The following is a 24,124-nucleotide window of genomic DNA, read 5'->3' as shown; positions in this document are numbered from 1 at the left end:
CATGGGAGGATGTAGGGAGCAGCAGGAGAATGCAGACATGCATTGGCCTCCATTGCTCCTTCCTCCTTGCGCTCAGTTTGCGGCGACAATGTGATCTTTCATGGCAAACTATCATTTCATTACATTTCATCAGCGCTCAACTGGAACTGAAAGACGGAACACCTGAAACACCTCACACACGTGCACACGCACGCATGCACACACACACACACACACACACACAGTCCAGCTGGCCATTTAGACATCACACAAGTCACTGCTGTCTTTGAAGATAAACGTCATGCAGGCTGACATTAAAAGCATGAAATGTTTTCATTTCACTTCCTAATGAAGGCTTTGTGATGACTTCACCTTTTACAGCGAGCACAGCTTGGACACCTGCGGCTTACTGAAGTTACTGATAAGTCCAGCAGTGCCCAACGGCACTAATGCACAAGTAAAACACGAACTTGAAATATATGACAAACAATACCAAATAAATAAAATGTCCGCTTTGAAAACGCGTCTTACCCTGCAGTGTTTTTCCTCTGCGCTCGCCCGCCTCCACAATTAATTCGTCTGACATGGAAGTGCATTAATATTCATTAGCAGGTGCCACCGGTGACAAAGCGACGTCCTCCCTGGTGCATTGTGGGTATATACGGCGATACGCTGCCGAAATGTGCAGGTGTCTTTCAGTAGCTGCGCTGAGATGATTAATGGCCGACGGTCTGTACGCTTCAACCGCAGCGGGCTGTTGCTGAAGGTTGCAGAGGTCGCCGCTTGGTGCGTGATGTGTTTAGCATATAAACACAGCCATGCGACGTTACTGAATGCAACGTTCATCCAGCAGTCCAGCCGAATCCGAGGAACAGAATGCAGGTGAACCCGTACACAACTTATTCAAAGGAACCTCCTGCAGTGCTCCACTGGGATCCAATATCATTTCCAAACCCCCTGAAATGAGCAGGATAGGAACCTTTTCACAAATGGGCTTGTAGTTTGCAAGCTAATTTGGACCTAAAAGACAAAGACAAGGAGGCCCAATCTGCCTTTTTTTGGTCCCTAAATGTCACTAGATGTACAAAAACAGCAATTAGCGGCAAGGTATGCTACCTCTGAGTATTGGAATGCGCCTTTAAATCGGATTAGCTCTCAGCCCGCCTATGAGAGCAAACTTTGAATGTGAGTTCGAGCGGTTTCTCCGATTCCCCTCTGATGTTCCGAGTGGCAGCTTGTCTTTACGTTGGCCCTCCCACAGGAATAGTTTGGTTGCTGTCGTTTTTGTTTGACATCTGGCTGAGATCAATCGATTTCAACCACCACCTGGTAGCGATTTGATGCGTATTAGGTTATACCGGCAATAAAAATGTAAATAAATGTTGAATAATGAGCCAGTGAATGTTTATCATTGCTTGCCTATGCCAACACTTTTTATCTTCAAGTATGTAATAACACAAAACTTTATTGTCATTGTTAAACAACGCTATAAGGCAGTTTAGCTATTTAACATTCATTGTAAAGTAGAAGTATTTGTTTCTGCAGGGCTCCCCTTTCAAGTGCCAAGCTAACAAATCTACAAGCTAAATGCTAACATGACTCGTGTGTTTGTACAAGTGTAACGGATGCCAGCTGGTACGGTGGTCAACCTCAGTCCCTGACACTGTAAGAGTTGTGCTGGACACAGGCTTTTAGCTGGGCGGCTAGCGCTTTCCACTCTCATTGTGCGGAACGCCGGGTTGTCCGGACCAGGTGGAGAAAGTGATGACAATGTCCTGGTTTTCATCAAATTGAGCATAGTCTGCTGCATGTGATGTAATCCTAGAGAGTTCACCATGCGGGCGGCTTTCTGAATTAGTGTTGCCAAAAAGCCAAAGAAAGAGCAAAACATGTCATGCACAACGGCAATTCAAAGTGCCAAGTTCTTGTGACTTTACAGGGCTTATTTTTTCTGAAAATATTGGTGACAAAACGTAACAAACTTTTGACCTCAGGTTCTGTTTTTGGAATCGTGTCCGTGGTGTTTTTTCGACATTTTTGAACATCCTTCCTTCGGAATATGCATCTTTGATCATAGATGGTATTATCGTAACACGCATAGAGAGGAGGCATACTTTAAATGTATTGAAATTACAAGGCATCCTTGAGTAAACACTGAGTATCATTTGAGTATCTCATTGCTGGGCTGAGAGTCGCTAATGAAAATGATCACCCTACGCTAGCTTCAATGACTAAATATTGTTGCTTTAAGGCTGTGAGAAGCTATGAGAATGGATGCGATGACTGACTGCTCATCTTCATCCTTCCTGCGGCTCCAAATCCAGCCAGCGAACTCGCCTGCTAGCTTTTGGAACAGCAGCAGAAAGCGCCCGTGATCCGGTCGAATGGTTTTTGGTCCAACTTCCACATGCTGTGTGCGCAGCTGAGCTAAAACGCTAACAAAAAAGTGGAGCATTCTGAACCAACCTTTCCTGTCGGCACTGCCGGCGACCTGCGAGCTGTTGACGCCCGCGGCAGCCTCCTGGCCGCCCGTCTCCTTGGCGACCGCTGAGCCTTTCGGCTTGCTTTTGGGAGTGTCCAGGGCTTTTAACTTCTTGGCGTGCTTGGTCCCCTTGTAGTGGGCCAGGGCTTGACTCTGCCAGGAGAACAAACAGCAGGCTTGATTGAGTCGCCTCGTGCGGGGACCAGGATGAAATGAAACATGAAAACTAGACGAGTGCGGAGGCAATGAAGCAGCTTAAAGCTAATTAGTCCCGCCAAAAAAATGCTAACATTTGATTTTCTCGCTGCCAGCTTTGAGCAAATCTTACAGGATGATTTATTGGGTCATTTCAGCTGCCATTTTTCTTCTTTTTTCACCCACTGGTGGACTTATTCACTTGTAAATCACACTATTATTTTATTAGCCTTCATCAATGAATGTCGAGACCTAAGCCAGTCCAATATTTCCACCATGTTTTGCCTGGAGGTAACAATACAATACAAGCGCTGGAGCAAAAATTCTAAAATAATAATCCTCGCTTTTGGATGACACTGTCAGAGAGGTATTCATTACCTCTGCCAAGGTTTAATACAGTGTTTAGTGGTTGGTAGGACTAGTAGTTGGCAAAAACTTTATAAAAACTTCCATCTATTCATCCGTCTATCCGTCCATCCATTCATCAGCTACTGTATCCGTGCATCCATTCGTCCGTCCGTTCACCTGCAGTGGTGGGAAAAAGTTTACCCCCTTCCTGATTTCTTATTTTTCTTTATGTTTGTCACACTTGTGATCATCAAACATCTTTAAATATGCAAAACAAAATGCAGTTTTTAAATGAAACTTTGGATTATTAAGGGAGAAAAAAAACCCAAAGCTACGTGGCCCTGTGTGAAAAAGTGATTGCCCACCCGTTAAAACATAATTCAACTGAGATGAATTGAGATCTATCAGTGTGGAAAAGGTTATAAAGCCATTTGTAAAGCTTCGGGACTCTAGCAAACCACAGTGAGAGCCATCATCCATAAATGGCCAAAACATGGAACACTGGTGAACCTTCCCAGGAGTGACCAGCCAACCAAAATGACCCCAAGAGCACAGCGACGACTCATCCGAGAGGTCACAAAAGACCCCACAACAACATCCAAAGAACTGCAGGCCTCACTTGCCTCAGTTAAGGTCAGTGTTCATGACTCCACCATAAGAAAGACACTGGGCAAAAACGGCCTGCATGGCAGAGTTCCAAGACCAAAACCACTGCTGAACAAAAACAACATTAAGGCTCGTCTCAATTTTACCAGAAAACATCTTGATGATCCCCAAGACCTTTGGGAAAATACTCTGTGGTCTGACGAAACAAAAGTTGAACTTTTTGGAAGGTGTGTGTCCCATTACATCTGGCGTAAAAGTAACACCACATTTCAGAAAAAGAACATCATAGCAACAGTAAAATATGGTGGTGGTAGTGTGATGGTCTTCAGGACCTGGAAGACTTGCTGTGATGAATGGAAGCATGAATTGTGCTGAAGGAGAATGTTGGTGACCTCAAGCTGAAAGCAACTTGGGTTCTGCAGCAGGACAATGATCCAAAACACACCAGCAAGTCCACCTCTGAATGGATGAAGACTTTGGAGTGGTCTAGTCCAAGTCCTGACCTGAATCCTATTGAGATGCTGTGGCATGACCTTAAAAAGGAAAAGCCTCCAATGTGGCTGAATGACAACAATTGTGCAAAATTACTCCTGAGCGCTGGAAGAGACTCATTGCAAGTTATCACAAACGCTTGATTGCAGTTGTTGCTGCTAAGGGGGGCCAACCACTTATTAGCTTTAGGGGGCCATCACGTTTTCACACAGGGACATGTAGCTTTGGATTTTATTCTCCCTTCATAATAAAAGGTTTCACTTAAAAACTGCATTTTGTGTTGAGTTGTGTTGTCATTGACTAGTATTTTTTTTTATATTTATTTGTTTATTTGTTTATTTGTATGATGATCTGAAGCATTTACAGCAGTGTAAAAAAGTGTTGCCCCCTACCTGATTTCTTATTTTTTTGCATGTTTGTCACACTCGGTCTATTCGTTCATCTAGCTGTACGTCTGTCTGAGCATCCATCCATTCATCCATCCATGCCTTGATCTATCTTGGGTGTGTTCGCTGAGTCATGAAATGCTTTGCCATTACATTTGGAGGGTGTGGAAAGGGTTTCATTGCATATCAAGTCAGGAATGTATCCATCACTCTTTTCGGCAAAGGTCATTAAAGTGTGGAATTCTCTCATCAGTCTTTCTGAATGAGCCAAAAAAACGCCACTCAGTCAAACTTGTTTAGAACGTCCATTGTGTGGGTGCACGCTGCAGAGACTGATAAGTGCTTAATGCCACGCTGGCACTCATTTCACTTTCATCCCAGCGGTGAAGGATGAAGGGGAGTCAAAGGTGGCACACGGAGGACTCAAAAGACAGAATTAGTTTTTTTTAGCAGACATCGCATGATCACGGTTACATTATCTGTGCGTGTACTTAAGAAATGGGAGGGGCTCTTTATAAAGTTTATATCGATAACGTCCACCAAAAGTGTCAACTAAGCACTCACAGACGGCCTGGGGGTGAGTAGTTATGCTGGAGACTAGTGGGGGCATGTTTAGTTCTTGCACAACATAGCTGCTTAATGCACATAAAAACACCCGCATTCACCCCCGGTGGAGGCGCTCCAAAGGGGGGGTCTGATAGGAGCACGAGCCCTCGGGGTACAATGAGAATAAACACATTGTAATCATATAATAGCTCATTTCATGCCAGAAAAGTTTCTCTTTCACCTCCCCTGGCAGTAACTCTTGGACCCACGTTGCCATGGCGACACCAGCAAGCCTTCAATTGCCAAGCGTGAAAGAAAGAAGCTTTTTAACGGTGCTACACATTTTTGCCAGACCAGCGCAGCAATCCGACTCATTTCAAAGTTGACAATGCGTGCTGGAGGCGGTACGTTTAGCCACGATGCATTGTTGTCACGTCCGACCGAACACAGTCTCGCAAATTCAAACATACAAATAAATAATGATCAAATACAAAGTTTATTTTTATTTTTTTTCATTTTTTAAAATTGCGTCTTTTTTTGTATTTTATGAAAATGATAATTTTCCGGAGTATAAGTCACATCAGTCAAAAAAAGCATGATGAAGAGGGAATAAAACATCTACGAGCCGCAGTTACGTACTTTATTTAGGATGGTTTTATTTATTTTTTATTATTTTTTTAGGAGTGACACCTGGATGTGTAGACACCAAGCCTTTAGTTTTGTATTCACAAATGCATTGAAATAGACTGAAAATCATATGCGTGTATTTAGTTAGTCAGTGGTTGATACAGCAGCTACAATCTCCAAGCTAGACATAAGTGTCCTAATTGAACAACATTGCTGTCTAAAATACCACATTTGTCCATGCACACAGGTGTCAGATCATTATAGTTGCACATTACTTACAGACGCAGTCTCCGATGCAGAAGCGTATTACAAAGAACTCCGTAATAAAACGCATGAGCTGTGCTCCGCATTTTTTGTGTGCCGAACTGCATCGCAAGCTCAACTCGATGAATTATTGCGGCCACTAGGTGTCACCAAAAAACAATCACTACCCCACTTTCACTATGGAAAAAAAGTGCAACTTCTGCTCTGAAAAAAACTATTCAGCTATTTAATTGTTAGCAGGTTGCATCATTGCACATCTGTCAACATTTGCATTTGAAAATACGGGAAATTTTCTGGAAAATAAAGACAAATATTTCTCCCCGCGGATTGCTGTCTCTCAAGCGTGGATGCCGTCACCATTGCCACCCGCAGTGTGATGTTTCGCTTGTTTTATTACCGCACACAGTAACGTAATCTAACTTCCAAGTAGACGCTATCTGGCAATAAAAGCCCCATAGGGCTCCGAGCTCATTGTCAAAGTACTGTATCGTAACATGAAACGTAGAAAAAGGAAAGGAGGGCAAAATACGGCGTTTGACACGCATGCATCGTTGGGAGTCGCACTGTAATGCGACAGCAACACAACAGCACTACAAGTTGCAGAAACCTGCCTTTTGGAAAAGCGCTGAGTTAGCGGTTTAAAAAACATGAATGGAGAATAAATATTCAACATGAAGAGTTGTATGCACTGAGCGCTTGTGCTTACACATCACTTTCTTGTGCGATTGATATGGCCTGATTTAAAATGTACAGCCCCAAAGTACAACTAATTCTATTCAAATGTTTTATTGATCAACAACAGCAGCCACAACACACACACACACACACACACACACACACACACTTTTTATGACTAACAAAGAATGTTCTGGCTCAAGTCCGTTTGAACATGTGGACTGATGGTCCTCACAACCTAGACCCAGTGGTTCTGTGGATTGTACTTGACCAGTTCTGAAATGAGCAGGCTAGAACGCCTTTAAGATGCTGACATCATCCTTTTACACGGTAGGAAAAAATGGGAAATCACGTCGTAGACAAACGAACAAAAAAACCGTGTCCGTTTATGTGTCATGTTATGCTAACCTGCGAGTTAAACCTCAGCTGGCAGACGCTGCAGGAGACGTGCTTCCTCTTGGCAGCGGACGGGAGGCCCAGGGTGTGATGGAGGACAGCCTTCTGGACCGGGTCCATCTGGAGGACAAGCAGGGGAGACACAATAGTGGGTGGGGGTTAACTGCAGCATTCTGTGGATCAGACTTCACAGTGCCAGAAGATATAACAGGTTATGCATCGACAGGTTCCCTTGTGGTTGGACCCAAATACTCAAAAGTCCACAGACTGGACAGAACCAACCACAGTGTGGACGATGTTCTGACAAATCAGCACATTCAAACACAAGAAGCCTGGACTTATTGATGTAATGGATGCCATCTGGTGCAGCTGTGCGAAAAGACGCTGGTACACCTCGCTCCCTGATGCCTTAAGAGTCACGCTGGACATTGAGTTGACAGCTGGGGCTTTTGGCTCGATGGCTGGCGCTCTCGACTCTCATCAGGTGGTCCCTCGTTGGCACAACTGCTTGTGTGCAGGGGTGGACCAGATGTGTTACATTACAGTAATCCCCGTGTTTACCGCATTCCCGGGAAAGAGGATTCCTTGCTTATACATGGAATATTTTCAGAGTTAGAGCATAGAAAACCTGTTTCAGACCTTCTAAATATGGTTTTTAACATTATTATAACCCTCTAGTCACCCCTATAGTCACCATTAAATATGTGTCTTCTTTGACTAGCAATATGCTGTGTTCGACCATAAAACACTAAGGTTCATCAGTGAATATATTTTGAAGTGAAAGCCACAAAATTCAAAGCACAAAGTGGCAAGGGATTGCAGTTACACTGCGAGTAGTTAGCTTGTGTTGGCCCCCCCAAAAACACCTCTGGCCCTGTCCACACGAGAACACTCCTAGGATTATGTTTTTCACAGGTGGAAAATAAATTGCGTCCGTGCAGTGTTGAATTAGTAAATAGTCACATCCAGATGGGATCCAGACGTATCCCTGGGTGAAAAGGACGTAACACATAAGGCACACCTCCCTGCAAGTAGACACGTGGACACAACTTTCAGAATTTGCTGCCGATGGCTGATGGAGTTTCATACATACTGTATATCCATCCATGTACTCTGATTCTTTAATGATGCATTCTGAAAGGCGTCCAGTTGCACCCAACAGGTGCAGCCGGCGAGGGTTTCGACAAACAGATGAAACGCTTAAATGAGTTCTGACTGGGCGGACTCATTCATATTCATGTTGCGGAAAGAGTCGGGATGTCGAGTGGTTTCGACAGCTGCTGCTTATGTACCAGCGGAGGAGGACATTTAACACATATGCACTGTAGCTAGCCATCTAGCTAAGAAATGTATTCTGAAAAGCTGGGGCTCCAGTACAAAGCCTTGAAGAACCCCACTCCACCCTGTCAGTTAGTCCATCTACGTCCACATCTAAAAAGTGCCTTGAAATGATTGGAGTTGTGCCTCTCAGTACAGTGAAAACCAGCGAACCGCATGTCAAAGCTTTATTCACAAGACCAGGTTGTTGGCGTTACACAACTGCAGCTCGCACCCAACAATTTTGAAAGGGGAGTGGCTGTGTGACACATGGAGTTGGCGGGGCGTGTTGGCAGCACGGAACCAGACGCAGCTCAGCACGCTGGGAAACTGGAGCGCCAGTAAAAACATCTGGGCCGTGACAGAAGGGATGACCTGTTGTGAGAAGCACGCGCTGGCCTCCAAATGTGTGTTTTTTTGTTTTTTCTAATATTCTCTCAAGCGCGCTTACATGAGGCCTGGAGACACGGCAGCAGCATCAGAACCAAGTCATGGAAACATCTGTCATCAGAGGATTGAACAGAGGATTTATTCTTCTTGGCGAGAGTTGCTAATTTACCCACAATGCAGTGCAGCATTCCCAACCTGCCCCCCTCTCTGTCCCGTCATGTACCATTTCATTCCTTCATGGTGTGTTCAGGGCTCATCTGCAGAGTGGGGAAAGTGTTTTGGTTGCCATCAGCCACCCACTGAGCTGCACGCGGGACACGCCTGCAGGCGACGAAACAGCCTCCGCCACCGCTGGGACAAACGAAGCGACGCGCTGGCATAATCCCGTCTGAACCCCCGTATGCGTCACACAGCATCCCGTAACGCTCGCTTGTCTGCAGCATCACTCAACAGTCTAATCTGCCTAATCACTTCCTGTGTGATAGTACAGCACTCGTATCGCACGGGAGGGAAGATAGGAGCACTGTGCAGAGCACTCGCTCTGTGGCGCTCAGACCTGTCAATCACCCCCTCCGTGCAGCCCCAGGCAGGGGGAACGCTAAGAAGCTGCAATCACATACAAGTAGTTGTTTTTGCGGAATTCTGTCAAGGGAAACAAACGTCATCCTACGTCAGTGGTTCTGGATTATTTTCTGTCACACGCCTCAGGGGTCAGATTTTTTTTGTTTTTGCTGTATGAGTTGCTGGAATGTAGTATTCTACACAGGTCACTAGGTGTCAGTGATGTTACTGTACTGTTGGGTGAGACACACAAGCACCAGACTTGATCGCAGAAACAACAGGCTTTTATTGCAGCTTTCAATCATCTCATAACAGCCGCAATAATCCCTAACATGGGCTACTGTTGCAGCCGTAACACGCCAAGCTAACTCCGAACCCCCAACACCACTTCCTGTCCACTGTCCCCCCCGCCCCCCCAACTGAGCTCCCCTAGCACCAGAACACATGTACAGCAACACACACAGCATGAGTCTTATTTATGTCTTAAATGATGTAATGTAAAGGTGAGGGTGTTAATTCATGTCTAGAGGGCTCTCATAATGTTAAAAGAAGGTGTTATGTCTTATTTTCTCTTATTATGTCTACTATCTTGCGTAATAGGAGAGTAAAGGTGACGTGTGGTGTTACTTCATGTTGAAAGGGCTCTAATAATGTTAAAAACCGCATTTAGAAGGCTGTAAACAGCTTTTCTATGCTCTAATTAAGAAAATATTCCATTTGTAAATAAGGAATCTTACTTTGTGGAAATTCACTTATCACGGTAGGGTCTGGGACCATTTACACAAGGGATAACTGTACCTACCTAGGTTTTCATATGACCCGATTTTTTTAATGAAAATATGTCTCGGTTGTCATACTGTCTCAGTTTTCCTACAGCCGAACATTTGCACGGAAAAACTAGTCAGTTTGTGCACGTATCAGTCCGCGTAACGGAGTGCCCGAACCAAGAATCCCTTTGGAGGGTATTGATGACAAACACCGAAATACCACTGTACCTTATTTTTACCCCAGGTGGTTTCCAGCTCTCTTCGCTAGCACGATAACACAAAGAACTACATATGCACTTTTCATGAACTGGAGGAACCCATTGCATTTTGCACAGTTAAATAAGAACTTACCTTTATCAATGAAATAAAAACTTCACCTTTACAATGTGAATGGACTTGGATTGTCTTCTGCCATTTTACATTTGGTGATTGGTAACTGGGCCCAAATGGAGCAGTGACCAACAGATCCTGAAGATGGTGCTGTTTTTTCAAAGAAAGCGCCTGCATTGTTTGCTATTACAAGTAGTAACAGACTAGAATAGTCATTGCAACGTTTGGCACAGCAAAACTGTCACTTTATAAAAATACAGGCAGTTAAAAGGACATCATTCAAAATACTTTAATCTCTTAGCATTCTGGGATTTTCTGGCTAAAACTCCTAGAAGTCACTTCTGAAGCAAATGTGAAGATGTCACTGATTAAAATGGGTTTCATTACACTAAGAAGAAGGGTCCTTACCTCATCCCATTTCAGATGTGACAAAGGTACTACAAAACGGGAGTATTTTACACAGGTTTTCTAAAGTTAGGATCAGGCCGTTTGTCAAAAATAAACATGTCGTGTGTTTGCGGTCTTTTGGCCCAGGGGATGAAATGTTTGTTACTCTGCTCGTCTGGGACTTGGTTGACCTGAAGCGTCTTCCAGAGGGCAGCAGGTCAAACAGGTGGTGGGTGGGGTCTCCTGTCATGGTTGATTTTATTGCTGCAGAAGGATCTGGATATGTCGTCCAGGGAGGCCAGAGGGCAGAGGTTCTTCTTGAGGACACACAAGAAGTGAAAATGCAGCTGGGCCATCTTCACTGGGGCCGTGATGTTTTGGGTCCAGGAGAGATCCTCGGAGATGTGGGTATCCAGGATGCTGATTGTGGCCACAGTCCGTTTATGAGAAGGGGGGTGTGGGCCTGTCTATGCATCCTGAAGTCCACAATCATTTTTTTTGTCTTTTGCAAAAAAATTACCTACTGTATTTTTGGATAAAAAAAAAAAGTAAAAAAACCAAAAAATAAATAAAAAATAAAAAAATAAAAAAAGAATATATATATATATATATATATATATATATATATATACAGTATATATATAATTTTTGTATTTAATTTAATCAATTGATTAATTAATTAATTAATTTAATACATTATTAATACACCATTTAAATAGCAAAATGATTATAATTTGACTAAAAATAAGCATCTCTGCAGGGATCCACTGTACTGACCTGCAATGCACTGCTGTTAGCATCTTGAATGTACAAAATGTATGAAAGTGTTCCCCCACGTCCTTCAATTTTTTTGTAAGTGGTCTTCATGGAAAAGGTTTGGACACCCCTGGTTGAATCTCAAATGTTACTCAGCCATGACTTCAAACATGATGCAAATACTGTACGTCATCACTGAGCAGAAGGAAAGTGGTGTCAAATGAAAAATGGACCTGCTCATAAAAGTACACGTAGAAGCGTAATAAAATGTTGCTGGCTATTGTTTATGATGCTTGTGGGAGGTTTGCGCTCGCCTGAGTGCCCTTCTATTTATCTTATTACATGCAGATGTTTTGAGACAGCTCTTTAATGGATCTCAGGTGTACCTAATGAATTGTCTGGTGCGTGCCTACAGGTAGAAGGAAATGTCTGGATACTTTCTTCCGTCCATCTTATCATCTAAATCAAATCTCTGCTCGCCGCCGCCCGAGGTCGTCTCCTCCAGCACGTCTGATTCTAGCAGACGTGCGGCCGTCAGGGGAGACCATGGCAGGATGCTGACAGCGATGGAGCTAAGCGGCCTCATTTGGCGGATGTCATGTGACAGCCCACAGAAGGCCCGTCCGTCTGAAGGTCTGACGCTCGCAGACGCCGCGGGATAAAGTGACAGGACGAGACAGTGATGAGCCGCCACGAGCCGACGACACCGTCTGACTTTTACAGGAGACGACTGATGAGAAGGACAAAACAAACAGTGATCTTTGCGGTGGAGGCGCCCGAGGCGCAGCGCCGCTCTTCAGCGTGACGATAAAAAAAAAAAAAACGAGCCACCTTTAAAACACCCAGCAAAAAGCCGGAGAATCAATTACTTGACATTTTGTTCAATTGGCCTGTCTGAAGAATCAATATGTCTTACTGAGCCTAAAACAACTGAACATTAACCACCAATCTTTCATTTCTGCTGTTTGCTTTATTGCTATGGACTTTTATCATTTGTGTGTTTGCCAGCGCCCATTTGATTCTAATACAACAAACACTCAAACACATTTTGATGATACCTCACCAAGAGAAGCCTCAGCTTTTCTTCTTTAAACTAGATTTTCTTTGTAGCCCCATTAATATTACTCGGGTTGGATTTTATAAGTTGCTAATCAAATTGAAACCTCCAAGGCTCCAAATGATGGTGGCCGGGGAGTGCAAAACACAACATTTCAGAAGACAAAGTAACAAAACCCGCTGACTGCTGTTTGACTGTCTATGATCAACCAGAGCATTTCATGTCTTTATGCAACACACCATGCATACTCACACGCTTAGAGCTAATCATTTCAACAACATGCACCGTTACTGATCTCCATTTCTGTCAATACAGGCTTTGGTATATTCCCTTCCCGCTGGGCGGGATTGTCATTTTTGTCGTCTTTTACACGTTTGTTATCATGCTGTCTGAAATGTCAATGTGTTTCACTTTCTGTTCATGCATGTGTTTTCTGAAACGCAACTTTGTGTTCATGTGTTTTCTCCAATGTTCATCCGTTTAGACTTTAGTTAACATCTTTTCTGAAATATCAATTTGTTTCACTTTCTCTTCATTTGTGTTGAGTTTTGTTCGTGTGTTTTCTGAAATGTTAATCTGTTTAGACTTGTCAGTATGTTTTCTGAAATGTCAGTTTGTTTCACTTTCTGTTCATGTGTTTCATGTTTTGTTCATGTGTTTTCTGAAATGTCATTTGCTTCACTGTCAGTGTGTTTTCTATTTTACTTTGTGTTTTCTGAAATGTTCTTGTGTTTCATTTGTGCTAATGTGATTTCCAAAATGTTCACTTCTTTCAATGTTTTTTAAATTTGTTTTCTGAAATGTGAATCTCTTTCACTGTTTTCTGAAACATCGCTTTCACTGTCAATGTCTTTTCTGAAATGTGAATTTGTCTTGAGTTTTGTTGCTTGCTTTCTGAAACATCAATTAGTTTTGTGCGTGAGAGGCGGAGAGTACTTTCATTGTTACTGCAGACCTGCCAACGTGTACAAATTTATTGTACTCAACATGCAGTTTGACTCTTGAATACGCTTGTATCTCACAGTTCTCCATTTTGTTGCATTTTCCTGGTTTCAGTTTTGAGTTTGGTCTGTACAGCACGGATAAATAAATAGATATCAGTTTCTCAATAGTATTTAAAATTGGGGGGGGGGCATGACAGAAAATAATTGCGAACCACTGCAATAGAGTAAGTCGTATGGGTCTATGACTAAGAGACGTGGTATTTAACAGCTTCTTGGACACGCTCCCGTCTTGGCTCCCTTTCATTACAAATAGAATATGTTTGAAATAAATTCACATATCTATCAAAGCAGCGGAGGAGTGGAGGGTTCTGCCGGTGCGGTCCGAGCGTTTTGCTCAGCGCCGCCGGCCTGGCTTGCTATTGGCCAAAGTGGGATGAATTGCCTGTCACAAGTAATCCTCGCCGTAGGTGTCCGCTAATTACCTCCAGTGCCTGACCCGCGTGCTTAGTACATCAGGAGCTGCTGTCACTGGATTAGCAAGTCAGATCTGGGGGGTTGGGTCTTCCAGGTATGACATGGACAAAATGAAAAGAACTCATTTGAAATGTGCTGGTGGATGATTCCGACTCAATGATCTGGTCTTTTATGTAGAATATGACCACGACTCAACGGGCATGAAGGGGCAACAGGCTTGCTTTCCCAGACGCTCGACTTTGTTCTTGCACGTGATGTTGCACCAATAGCCATGTACGAATACGCTGGGGAAGACCCTTTTCAAAACAAGGTCCATAATGCCATGCTTGGATGAATTTGCAGTGGAAGAACTAAAACCGGTCCAACATCGGTGACCTCGAACAAATAAACATGCTTCAAGATCCTGTAGAAAGTCATCTTTCCTGAAAACTCGTCACTACTTTCAGTTGTACAAACCCCCCCCCCCAAAAACAACAACTAGAAGCAGTTCTGTCTGTCATTTTCTATAGCGCTTGTTCTCACTTGGGTCATGGATGAGCTGGAGTCTACCTTAGCTGACTTCTGGCAAGAGGCAGGGTACGCCCTGCACTGGTCGCCAGCCAATCACAGGACAGGTGTAAACAAACAACCATTCCCACTCACATTCCCACCTGTGGACAACTTAGAGTCTCCAATGAACATAACATTAACAAAGTCCACACAGACATGTCCAAACCTCGAGTTCCTGATTGTGAGGCCAACATGCAGTTGTGAAGAGATTTTAATGTTCTATTTTAATGCTGACCTCGACCTTGTGTTTTGACCTTTTGTGGTTACGATGCACTCCCATAAATTAACAACGGCATACGAAAAGAAATAGAAAACTAGCTCCGTGTACGTGGAGAAGAATACATAGCCAACCCTGAGGAAGGACAACGTCACTTTCACGTTTGTTTTAAGCTAACTTGACTCCCTTCATGATGTCTCCCCAAGCGTGACGCTTCTGACTGCAGTGCGTCAAAGAAAGGGAAAGTGTAAGTGACAAATGAAGTGAAATTAGACATCATGAAACATTGGCTGCATTCCCGGATCGAGTCGCTGAAACGCCGCAGGCATCATAAAAGATAAAGATGGTATCCTTGAACATGTGGCATTATCTGCTCCTATGAAATGGACAGTGATAACTAAGCAGTGTAGTGTTCTCATAATTGAGACGTCCTGCTCCCACTAAGACTGTCTCCCTCTTTTGCAACGCACCTTTCAGTGTGCAAGATGACCACAGGGGTAAAGGTAAGGAGATGTTCTCTTTTTTTAGTACTATTTCATTTCATCTTGTTACTACTGTATTTCATATGTCCTGCATGTGTTCCGTGTACAGTGTGTGAATTAGCTCTGCAGTAATCCCTCCTTTATTGCGGTTAATTGGCTCCAGACCCCGACGGTGATGAGTGAATTTCCGCAAAGTGGGATTCCTTGTTCATAAATCACATATTTTCATCGTTAGAGCATAGAATATAAGAGCATAGAATATAACACAACAACAATATAAAATAACATCCCATAGTCACCGTTCCGCTTGTATTACCCAATATAGTAGACATAATAAGAGAAAATAAGACATTACATAGACTCACACATGTTAGCATTGGGAGAATTCCTTGTTGTTGTTCTTTTTTCACTTCCTGCTCTGTACAGTACTTCCTGCGGCGGCTATTGTCCCATCAATGTAACATCACTGACACCTAGTGACCAGTGTAGAAAACTACATATTACCACATGAGTCTTCTGAATGCCTTATATTTGTACTTTACTTCATTTAGCCATTTCATGCTTGAAAATGCTTAATTTAGCAAACATATGACTATAATTATTATTATAATACATTAGCTTACATATGCATGATTAATTAATATATATTTTTTTAAAATCCTGATAGAATGAAGCTGCGAAATTTGAAGCAGAAAGCGGGGAGGAATTACTGTACTGTTATTTACGCAGTTCCGACGTTAGTTCCGACGTTAGTTCCGACTTAAACAAAAACTCGACAATGCAGTCGTACGTAGATGAAGGACCTTGTGTACTTTGGATTTTTGAGAGAAAAAGGTCCATTTTCTCCCAGCAATGAGACTTTATGAAAGTGTCTGTGGCTTCAATACCGCTACAAAGTGAATGATGGAGCGCTGCAGGTTGTGTGTCTTGTACAAGTAAAGCTACTTGTGATGATAAAGTGATGAGTGAAGGTACTGAAAATAGATGCTGAATTGGCCAAATGGATGTTTTAGTGAGGCGTATTCACTTCCTGTCTTTATATTCAATTCTGCATCCTTGTTTTCCAGCGGGTACCAATGTTCTTTCTGCACTTCCCCACTGACCCTCTCCGAGCAGCGGGTTCCATCAGGATGAAATATTGAACCCCCTCCAGGCCATTTGGCCGCCTGGCCGGCCATCCCCGCTCCGAGCCATGAAAGAGAGGAGCGGAGCGCCGCCAGCTCCAGCCGCACCTGGTCCTGCCGCAAAAGTGCCACAGTGGACTTCTGTTGGCTCTGGGCTGACACTCAGTCATCACGCCGTCATTGCTGTGATTAAAGATTTATTTGGATTCTTTCTCAGCCTGTATATCACCCTGGCCTGTGCGACCTGCTCACATGCACATTTACCAGGAAGAGTTCACCGCGGGGCGGCGTGCACGTGACAAGCGGCCCCGCGAGGCCTATGGGTGCTGCTGAGAGGTGTAATTTATTAGAAGTGAGATAACAGAGCACCTCCAGACTGCTCCTAAAATAGCCCTGAAATAGCTTTGTCCTACTTATGGACGCTGTGGCTTTTATCAGTATTGAATAAGCACGGACATAGCGGACGCAACGGACGCAACGGACGCAACGGACACAACGGACACGCGAAAAATAACAACACCAGCATTCAGAAAAAGAAAAAACACGTCTTAGTCCCACCACCGTGTGGCGAACGTCAATTTGTGCATTCGGCAGTGTGCACTGTAACAGAAGGAGCCAAAAGATAACTACGCTATTGGAGATAGTTTCATTTATTTCGAACATGCATACGGTTTACATTGAAATGCTTCATGTTGCATTTCACGATTCCCCATGTCCAAAAAGGAGTAGGAAGAAGCAAAGCTTATTTAATCCTACCCCGTCTTTGTTTCACATCAATTGCTAATACATTTGTTCACTTCCTGTTTTCAACATGCACTATTTACATTATTCTAATAATTCATATTTATCCAAATTGTTGATATCCTGGTCCACCATTTAGCTTGGCGTAGATTTGGTGCTCCAAGTATTTTGTATCTTTCCCTGCTTCCTCCAGTCTCTTGCTTTCTTGGCAATGCCAGCGTTGCGTTTTGTCAGCTGCTCATTGATGTAGACCTTGCAGGTAGACCTGCATCTTTCAACTCTCTTTCCCTGTTTCAGCAGTGCGGTTTTGAGTCCCCTACAGGTGAACTTAACTATGTGGTGCTCTTTCTGCCGGGCAGTGGGATGCAAGTATCGACGGTGTCGATATCTACATCCACCTCCTTTGACTGTAGGAAACTGGCGATGTGTTGCTTTGTTGAAGCAACATCCATTTCATTTTTCATGTTCTGGACCGCCCTGGCATTTGACCTGGGTGTACTTCGGAGCCCTGTGAAGATCACAACGTTCCTTGATATCATTGCATAGCACTCTTTTTTCTTCCGTAGTGTTTTTAACGTCCGAAAGAGCAGCACGCATAATATCATCCTGTAGTGCCTTGGTATCATCTTGTAGTGCGTTGGTATCCTTGCACAGTACTTGTACAGTATTTAAAGTAGTTTATGACTTCATCATGGATCTCAGAGAATCTCTTCTTGAGGCTGTTCCTGTTTCTGCTTTTGTACATTTCCATTCAGTGTTAGCAGGTCACTTAGATCTAACGTGATTTGTGCTGCAGAATCCAACGGTAGCGTTGTCATCTCCTGTTGGCTCCTGGCTTTTCACTTTCTAATTAGCCACTCGGCTCCTGGCTTTTCACTTTTCTAATTAGTCAATCGGCTCCTGGCTTTTCACTTTTCTAATTAGTCAATCGGCTCCTGGCTTTTCACTTTTCTAATTAGTCAATCGAATCCTGGCTTTTCACTTTCTAATTAGCCAATCGGCTCCTGGCTTTTCACTTTTCTAATTAGTCAATCGGCTCCTGGCTTTTCACTTTTCTAATTAGCCAATCGGATCCTGGCTTTTCACTTTCTAATTAGCCAATCGGCTCCTGGCTTTTCACTTTCTAATTAGCCACTCGGCTCCTGGCTTTTCACTTTCTAATTAGTCAACGGATCCTGGCTTTTCACTTTCTAATTAGCCACTCGGCTCCTGGCTTTTCACTTTTCTAATTAGTCAATCGAATCCTGGCTTTTCACTTTCTAATTAGCCAATCGGCTCCTGGCTTTTCACTTTTCTAATTAGTCAATCGGCTCCTGGCTTTTCACTTTTCTAATTAGCCAATCGGATCCTGGCTTTTCACTTTCTAATTAGCCAATCGGCTCCTGGCTTTTCACTTTCTAATTAGCCACTCGGCTCCTGGCTTTTCACTTTCTAATTAGCCACTCGGCTCCTGGCTTTTCACTTTCTAATTAGTCAACGGATCCTGGCTTTTCACTTTCTAATTAGCCACTCGGCTCCTGGCTTTTCACTTTTCTAATTAGTCAATCGAATCCTGGCTTTTCACTTTCTAATTAGCCAATCGGCTCCTGGCTTTTCACTTTTCTAATTAGTCAATCGGCTCCTGGCTTTTCACTTTTCTAATTAGTCAATCGGCTCCTGGCTTTTCACTTTTCTAATTAGTCAATCGGCTCCTGGCTTTTCACTTTTCTAATTAGTCAATCGGCTCCTGGCTTTTCACTTTTCTAATTAGCCAATCGGATCCTGGCTTTTCACTTTCTAATTAGCCAATCGGCTCCTGGCTTTTCACTTTCTAATTAGCCACTCGGCTCCTGGCTTTTCACTTTCTAATTAGCCACTCGGCTCCTGGCTTTTCACTTTCTAATTAGTCAACGGATCCTGGCTTTTCACTTTCTAATTAGCCACTCGGCTCCTGGCTTTTCACTTTTCTAATTAGTCAATCGAATCCTGGCTTTTCACTTTCTAATTAGCCAATCGGCTCCTGGCTTTTCACTTTTCTAATTAGTCAATCGGCTCCTGGCTTTTCATTTTTCTAATTAGTCAATCGGCTCCTGGCTTTTCACTTTTCTAATTAGCCAATCGGATCCTGGCTTTTCACTTTCTAATTAGCCAATCGGCTCCTGGCTTTTCACTTTCTAATTAGCCACTCGGCTCCTGGCTTTTCACTTTCTAATTAGCCACTCGGCTCCTGGCTTTTCACTTTCTAATTAGTCAACGGATCCTGGCTTTTCACTTTCTAATTAGCCACTCGGCTCCTGGCTTTTCACTTTTCTAATTAGTCAATCGAATCCTGGCTTTTCACTTTCTAATTAGCCAATCGGATCCTGGCTTTTCACTTTTCTAATTAGCCAATCGGATCCTGGCTTATCACTCCTTTAATTGACCAATGAGCTCCTTCCCATCAGTCAACTGGTTTATTTGCGTTAGTTCCTGAAAAAACACTTAGTTGCAGTCTTCGTTGCAAGCAGGAAGTAGCATGTGTATGTCACCAATAAATGCCCTTGTGATTGACACTCAGGACATGAAAGCTGCTGCGTGTGGTCGTCCTGCCCTCCCACCGCTGATGAAAAAGTGCAAGAGCAGCTTTAAAAATCCACCTTGACATGGAGTTTACTCAAGTGTTTGCCTCTCAGTGCAGAAGTGCAACGTCAGGAGAGGCAAAGTCATCTCCCTTATAAATCCTCATCTCTTGGCCCACCCAAACGCCAGTGGATGGAGTTCGATTGTGTTTTTGCAAAAATTCCCTTCTAGGCTAATTTCTAATCCATCATGCTACCATGCGGCTCGTGAGGGGGAGGGTGCGAGGTCGGAGGTGCCTCGCCGTGACGGCGTTCAATGAAAACTAAGATTAAACGATTTATCTTCCCATAATATTCCATCATGAATCTCAAACAAGGCTGCTGGCACAGTAATGAGAGAGGAGCTGCGCGGACGTCTATTGGATTTCCAAAAATCGATGTCCTCAGACGAGAAACAAAGCACGAGCCACATGCAAACGATGAAGGTTAACAAAGAAATGCGTGTTCCTCAAAGAAGCTTCCTGGCTTCCACTTCCAATGAGGGCGAGCATACTGTCCTTTTCCAGGGGAAGATGGACGTCCAACGTTGATACGATATCGATTGTGAACAACAACAAGAATCCTAACCGGCCTACCTCACTCTTTCACACATGTCAACTATACTGGAAATATTTATGTTTGTCAAACGTCTACAAATTGGTGACACTAAAGTCATAAATCAATAAATAAATTAATAAATGTCTTTGCTTAAGAAATATGATAGATAAGGGGTGGGAAAACTACGACCCATTATCCTTTTCAATCTACTTCCCAGTTTGTTTGTTTGTACCTTAAACAATGAAGCTGTAGCCAGCAACAGAATTAGCAATGCTGTTTTTAAATCACCGTAAGTCTTGAACGATGCAAACGATTCCGATGGTTTGTGAAGTAAGAAGCTCTGCGCTTTCTAGTCATATACGGGTATTTACGGTAATCATAGGGATTACAGTAATCCCTCATTTTTGGCATCTAATTGGTTCCAGACCCAACTGTGATAAGTGAATTTTGGGAAGTATGACTCCTTATTTATAAATGGAATATGTTCGTAGTTAGAGCATAGAAAACCTGTTTACAACCTTCTAGATACATTTTTTAACTTTATTAGAGCCCTCTAGACATGAAATAACACCCCTACACTCGCCTTTACTCTCATATTATTTCAATAACTCCTCCTCCTCCTCCACAACGACGTATGCTGGACCACTCCTCTTCAAAGGTAAATAACATTTATCATTACGTATTATTATATCACTTTTATTATTGTTTTTTTCATTCATTATCCTGGTTTAATATTACTACTGCATCCAAACTCATATTTACATACATACACATATACTGTATATGTATACACGTACATGTAGTACCTATATCATTGCTAATATTACCTTTTCCCCTACTTAAGAACAATTCCACTTAAGAACGGTCGTCTGGAACCAATTGTGTTCGTAAGTTGGGGACCGAGTGTATTTGCATTTTACTTCATTTTACCATTTTTATGCTTGAAAATGCTTAATTTAGGCAAAAAATACGTAACATATGCGTAAATGTGGATATTTTTTCCGCTAACAATAGGCCGTATTCAACCACAAAACAGTGATGATTTATGAATGAATACATTTTGAAAAACCGTGATCGGGAGAATCCGTGAAATTCGAAGCGCAACATGGCGAGGGATTATCTTTCATGTCTTTCATGGGGGGGCGGGAGGGTGTTTGTGATTTGTGAATCAGTAATGGAATAACTCCTTCATAGATGTAATTACTTATCAGGGGAAGTAATTATTGCGTTACATTTTGGGGAAAAATGCATGTTTATGAAAATATGTGCGTAAAAATAAAAACAAATGATCAAAATAAATGCCAATCACATTTACATGCAACAGATGCCAGCCGGTGCACCATGTACCGTACTGACGTTGTTAACCTCATTCCCTGACACCTTAAGAGTCGCGCTGGAAATCAAGTTGACTACCAATCTGCAAACCCTGGTTGAAGCCCGGTTGCGGGGCACAGGGCTGGCTGGACCGGGCAGGTCACGTACATACAGAATAACATCCTGACCGGTAAGCACGTCCAATGACTGTAAAAACAGTGACTCAAAAGCTGGCGAGTGATTGCAGAGTAAAACCTTGAGCTAATAAAAATAAAACGATGCCTTTTTTGTCTGTCTGGACTTCCTTTGATGAAGACAGGGTCTGATGCGCCGTACATTCGCCTCATAATCAGCTGCATTTCAGAGACGAGTCGTTGCACGTCGTCAGCTTGGTTTCTTCCAACTGCAGGGCATCTCTTTCTAAGAGCTGAGCGGCATGAAAGATTTATGGCGGACCAGGAAGTAGACAAACACGACGACGACCGGTGGAGCCGAGGGACCCCCCGGGCCGCCTCCAAATGACAGCTCTGTCCAGGGAGCCCGTCAGTCACTCGGATGTCCTCGGTCAACTTTGTCCCCGGGCTTAATTCTCCTTCGGGGACGGCTTTGCTTTTTAAATAGAGGGCTTGGGGTGTGCACGGCAGTGAAACATTGCAGGAGCACAGATGTTGCACTCTGGATAATCACATGCACGGTGCCCAGACGGCAGTAAGTGCAGTGGAGAGAGCTCACACTGTTTCGCATACAAGTTTGAGGTGAGGTGGAGCGATAAGACTTTATTCATTCCCCAAAGGGAAATTGGTAGCACGCCCAGACAAATTTGATTATGTATGCTTCATGTAGTCTGCACTCAAGAGTTTGTGCTCTTTCATGGTTAAATGTTCACGTTATGGCAACTGCTGCTGTATTTTTGTGGTTTGGGTCACGGGTGATTGTAAACGTCATCTTTGGGGGCTGGAGATGAATATTTATAGCCTGGACGAGCAACGCTAACATGGTTCGATTGAGAAGCGCTGGTTAGCAGGGTGAACATTTCAAGTCAAGAGAAGATAGAAAGAAAAAAGTGGAACAAGCTAAAACGGAGAAGGTGTTGCTCCTCCCACAAGCTGATCAAATCCAAGCAGACAGCTTGAAGCCATTACCGTTATCAGCAGAGTTGGGACTTCATCTCCACGTCGCCCGGGCAACAGATTCCTGAAGTTGTTGGTTGGAAACCTCACAGGTTGTAAATCTTTTGGAGTTCGAACGATCTCACTTTTGCTACAGAAACCTCGTGTCTGTTGTTTGGTTTCCACGAAAACATTGGCGCTATTTTGCATGCGTGTTTTCCATCCTTTGGCTCTTTAGGGTTTTTATCCCTGCTCTCTTTCACGCCTCGGTGCAACGCTGATGACCTTAACTCCTCCCCTTAGTCCTTCGTCCCACTCCTACCAAAGACTCAACCCAAACCGCAACATTTAGGACGTTGTTGTCTTCTACACGCGGCAGTGTTTCTCTGGGGGGGCGCATCTAGATGATGCATGTGCATGTTTTTTTTTTTGGATGCTGTGGCAGACAAAATTGAAAGAAAAAAAACATCAGCAAAAAAGAAACACAGAAATACAAAAGAGCTTATTCTTGTGTGTGTGTGTGGGGGGGGGGGGTTATGACACAAGCAAGACGGAGCCGCTAGTTGAGAAGAGCGATACATGCTTTCATGTTTGAGTCTCCAAAAGGGCCGAAACAAAAAAAAAATCACCCGATTTTTCACCTGTCACTTTTTTTGAAAAACACAATCAAGACTGGGCTGAATCCTCGCTGAGTCAGCAACACTAATCCCTCCTGCTACGTCTTCTTATTCCCTGGCAGACCAGGTGTAGATGAGGCATGTTCAGAAGCAGAGTTACGATGTGCCTGTCATTTTTATGGACGGTGTGGGAGACAAAAAGTGAAAAAAACCATCAGCAAAACAAATGTTTAGAAATACAAATGAGCTTCTTCTGTCGCTTATTCTTGTGTTTGTTTTTTTTAAGTCACAAGCAAGACGGGGCTGCTCATAGAGAAGAGCAATACATCCTTTTATGTTCCAGTTTACAAAAGTGCCCCGGTGTTTTTTTTTAGAAACAGAATCGAGCAGAATCTAGAGGGTTTGAATCGTCGCTAAGTTGGCAACACTGATCCCTCCCTTATTCTCTGGCAAACCAGGTGCCTACGAGGTGCGTTAGGAAGCAGAGTTACGATGCCATCGACTGGACGGAGTTGGAACGACAAGGTACTGCACATGCACAGTAACCTCGGTTAGCATGTGCTCCCGCATTTTTTGGTTCATGACAAAAACTGACATGAAAATTTTGCATCAGTTTGCGTACATTTTCTGGTGTGTGTGTTGCCGTGTTATGAATACACTGCTTGAGTGCAACTGTGCTCTTGATCTATTTTTATCACAAAACCTCCATGTTAGCAGCCTACTAGCTTGCTAATGCAAGGAAACAGGAAGTCAGCTCCGTCACTCGTCTATGACAGGTGCGCTGTAGTACTGTAGTACTGTACTGTAGTACTGTCTGTCTGTAGTACTTTGCCAACTTAGCTCGAAAATGTTAACACA

General features: G+C 43.4%; 1 protein-coding gene across 6 annotated transcripts in view; it reads right to left on the bottom strand.

Moving 5' to 3' along the window:
* Positions 1-24,124, bottom strand: part of znf385d (zinc finger protein 385D) — a 159,397-nt gene that overhangs the window by 33,757 nt on the left and 101,516 nt on the right. For all 6 annotated transcript variants that reach the window (XM_054780688.1, XM_054780685.1, XM_054780689.1 and 3 more), the window contains exons 3-4: positions 7,009-7,116; positions 2,446-2,614 (exon numbers count right to left, since the gene is read on the bottom strand). In XM_054780688.1, the coding sequence (XP_054636663.1) occupies positions 2,446-2,614; positions 7,009-7,116 (277 nt within the window). The remainder of the gene's footprint in view (positions 1-2,445; positions 2,615-7,008; positions 7,117-24,124) is intronic.

The sequence above is a fragment of the Dunckerocampus dactyliophorus genome, chromosome 7 (assembly GCF_027744805.1).
Source record: "Dunckerocampus dactyliophorus isolate RoL2022-P2 chromosome 7, RoL_Ddac_1.1, whole genome shotgun sequence".
Classification (NCBI taxonomy): domain Eukaryota; kingdom Metazoa; phylum Chordata; class Actinopteri; order Syngnathiformes; family Syngnathidae; genus Dunckerocampus; species Dunckerocampus dactyliophorus.
This window is presented reverse-complemented; position numbering and strand designations above follow the sequence as displayed.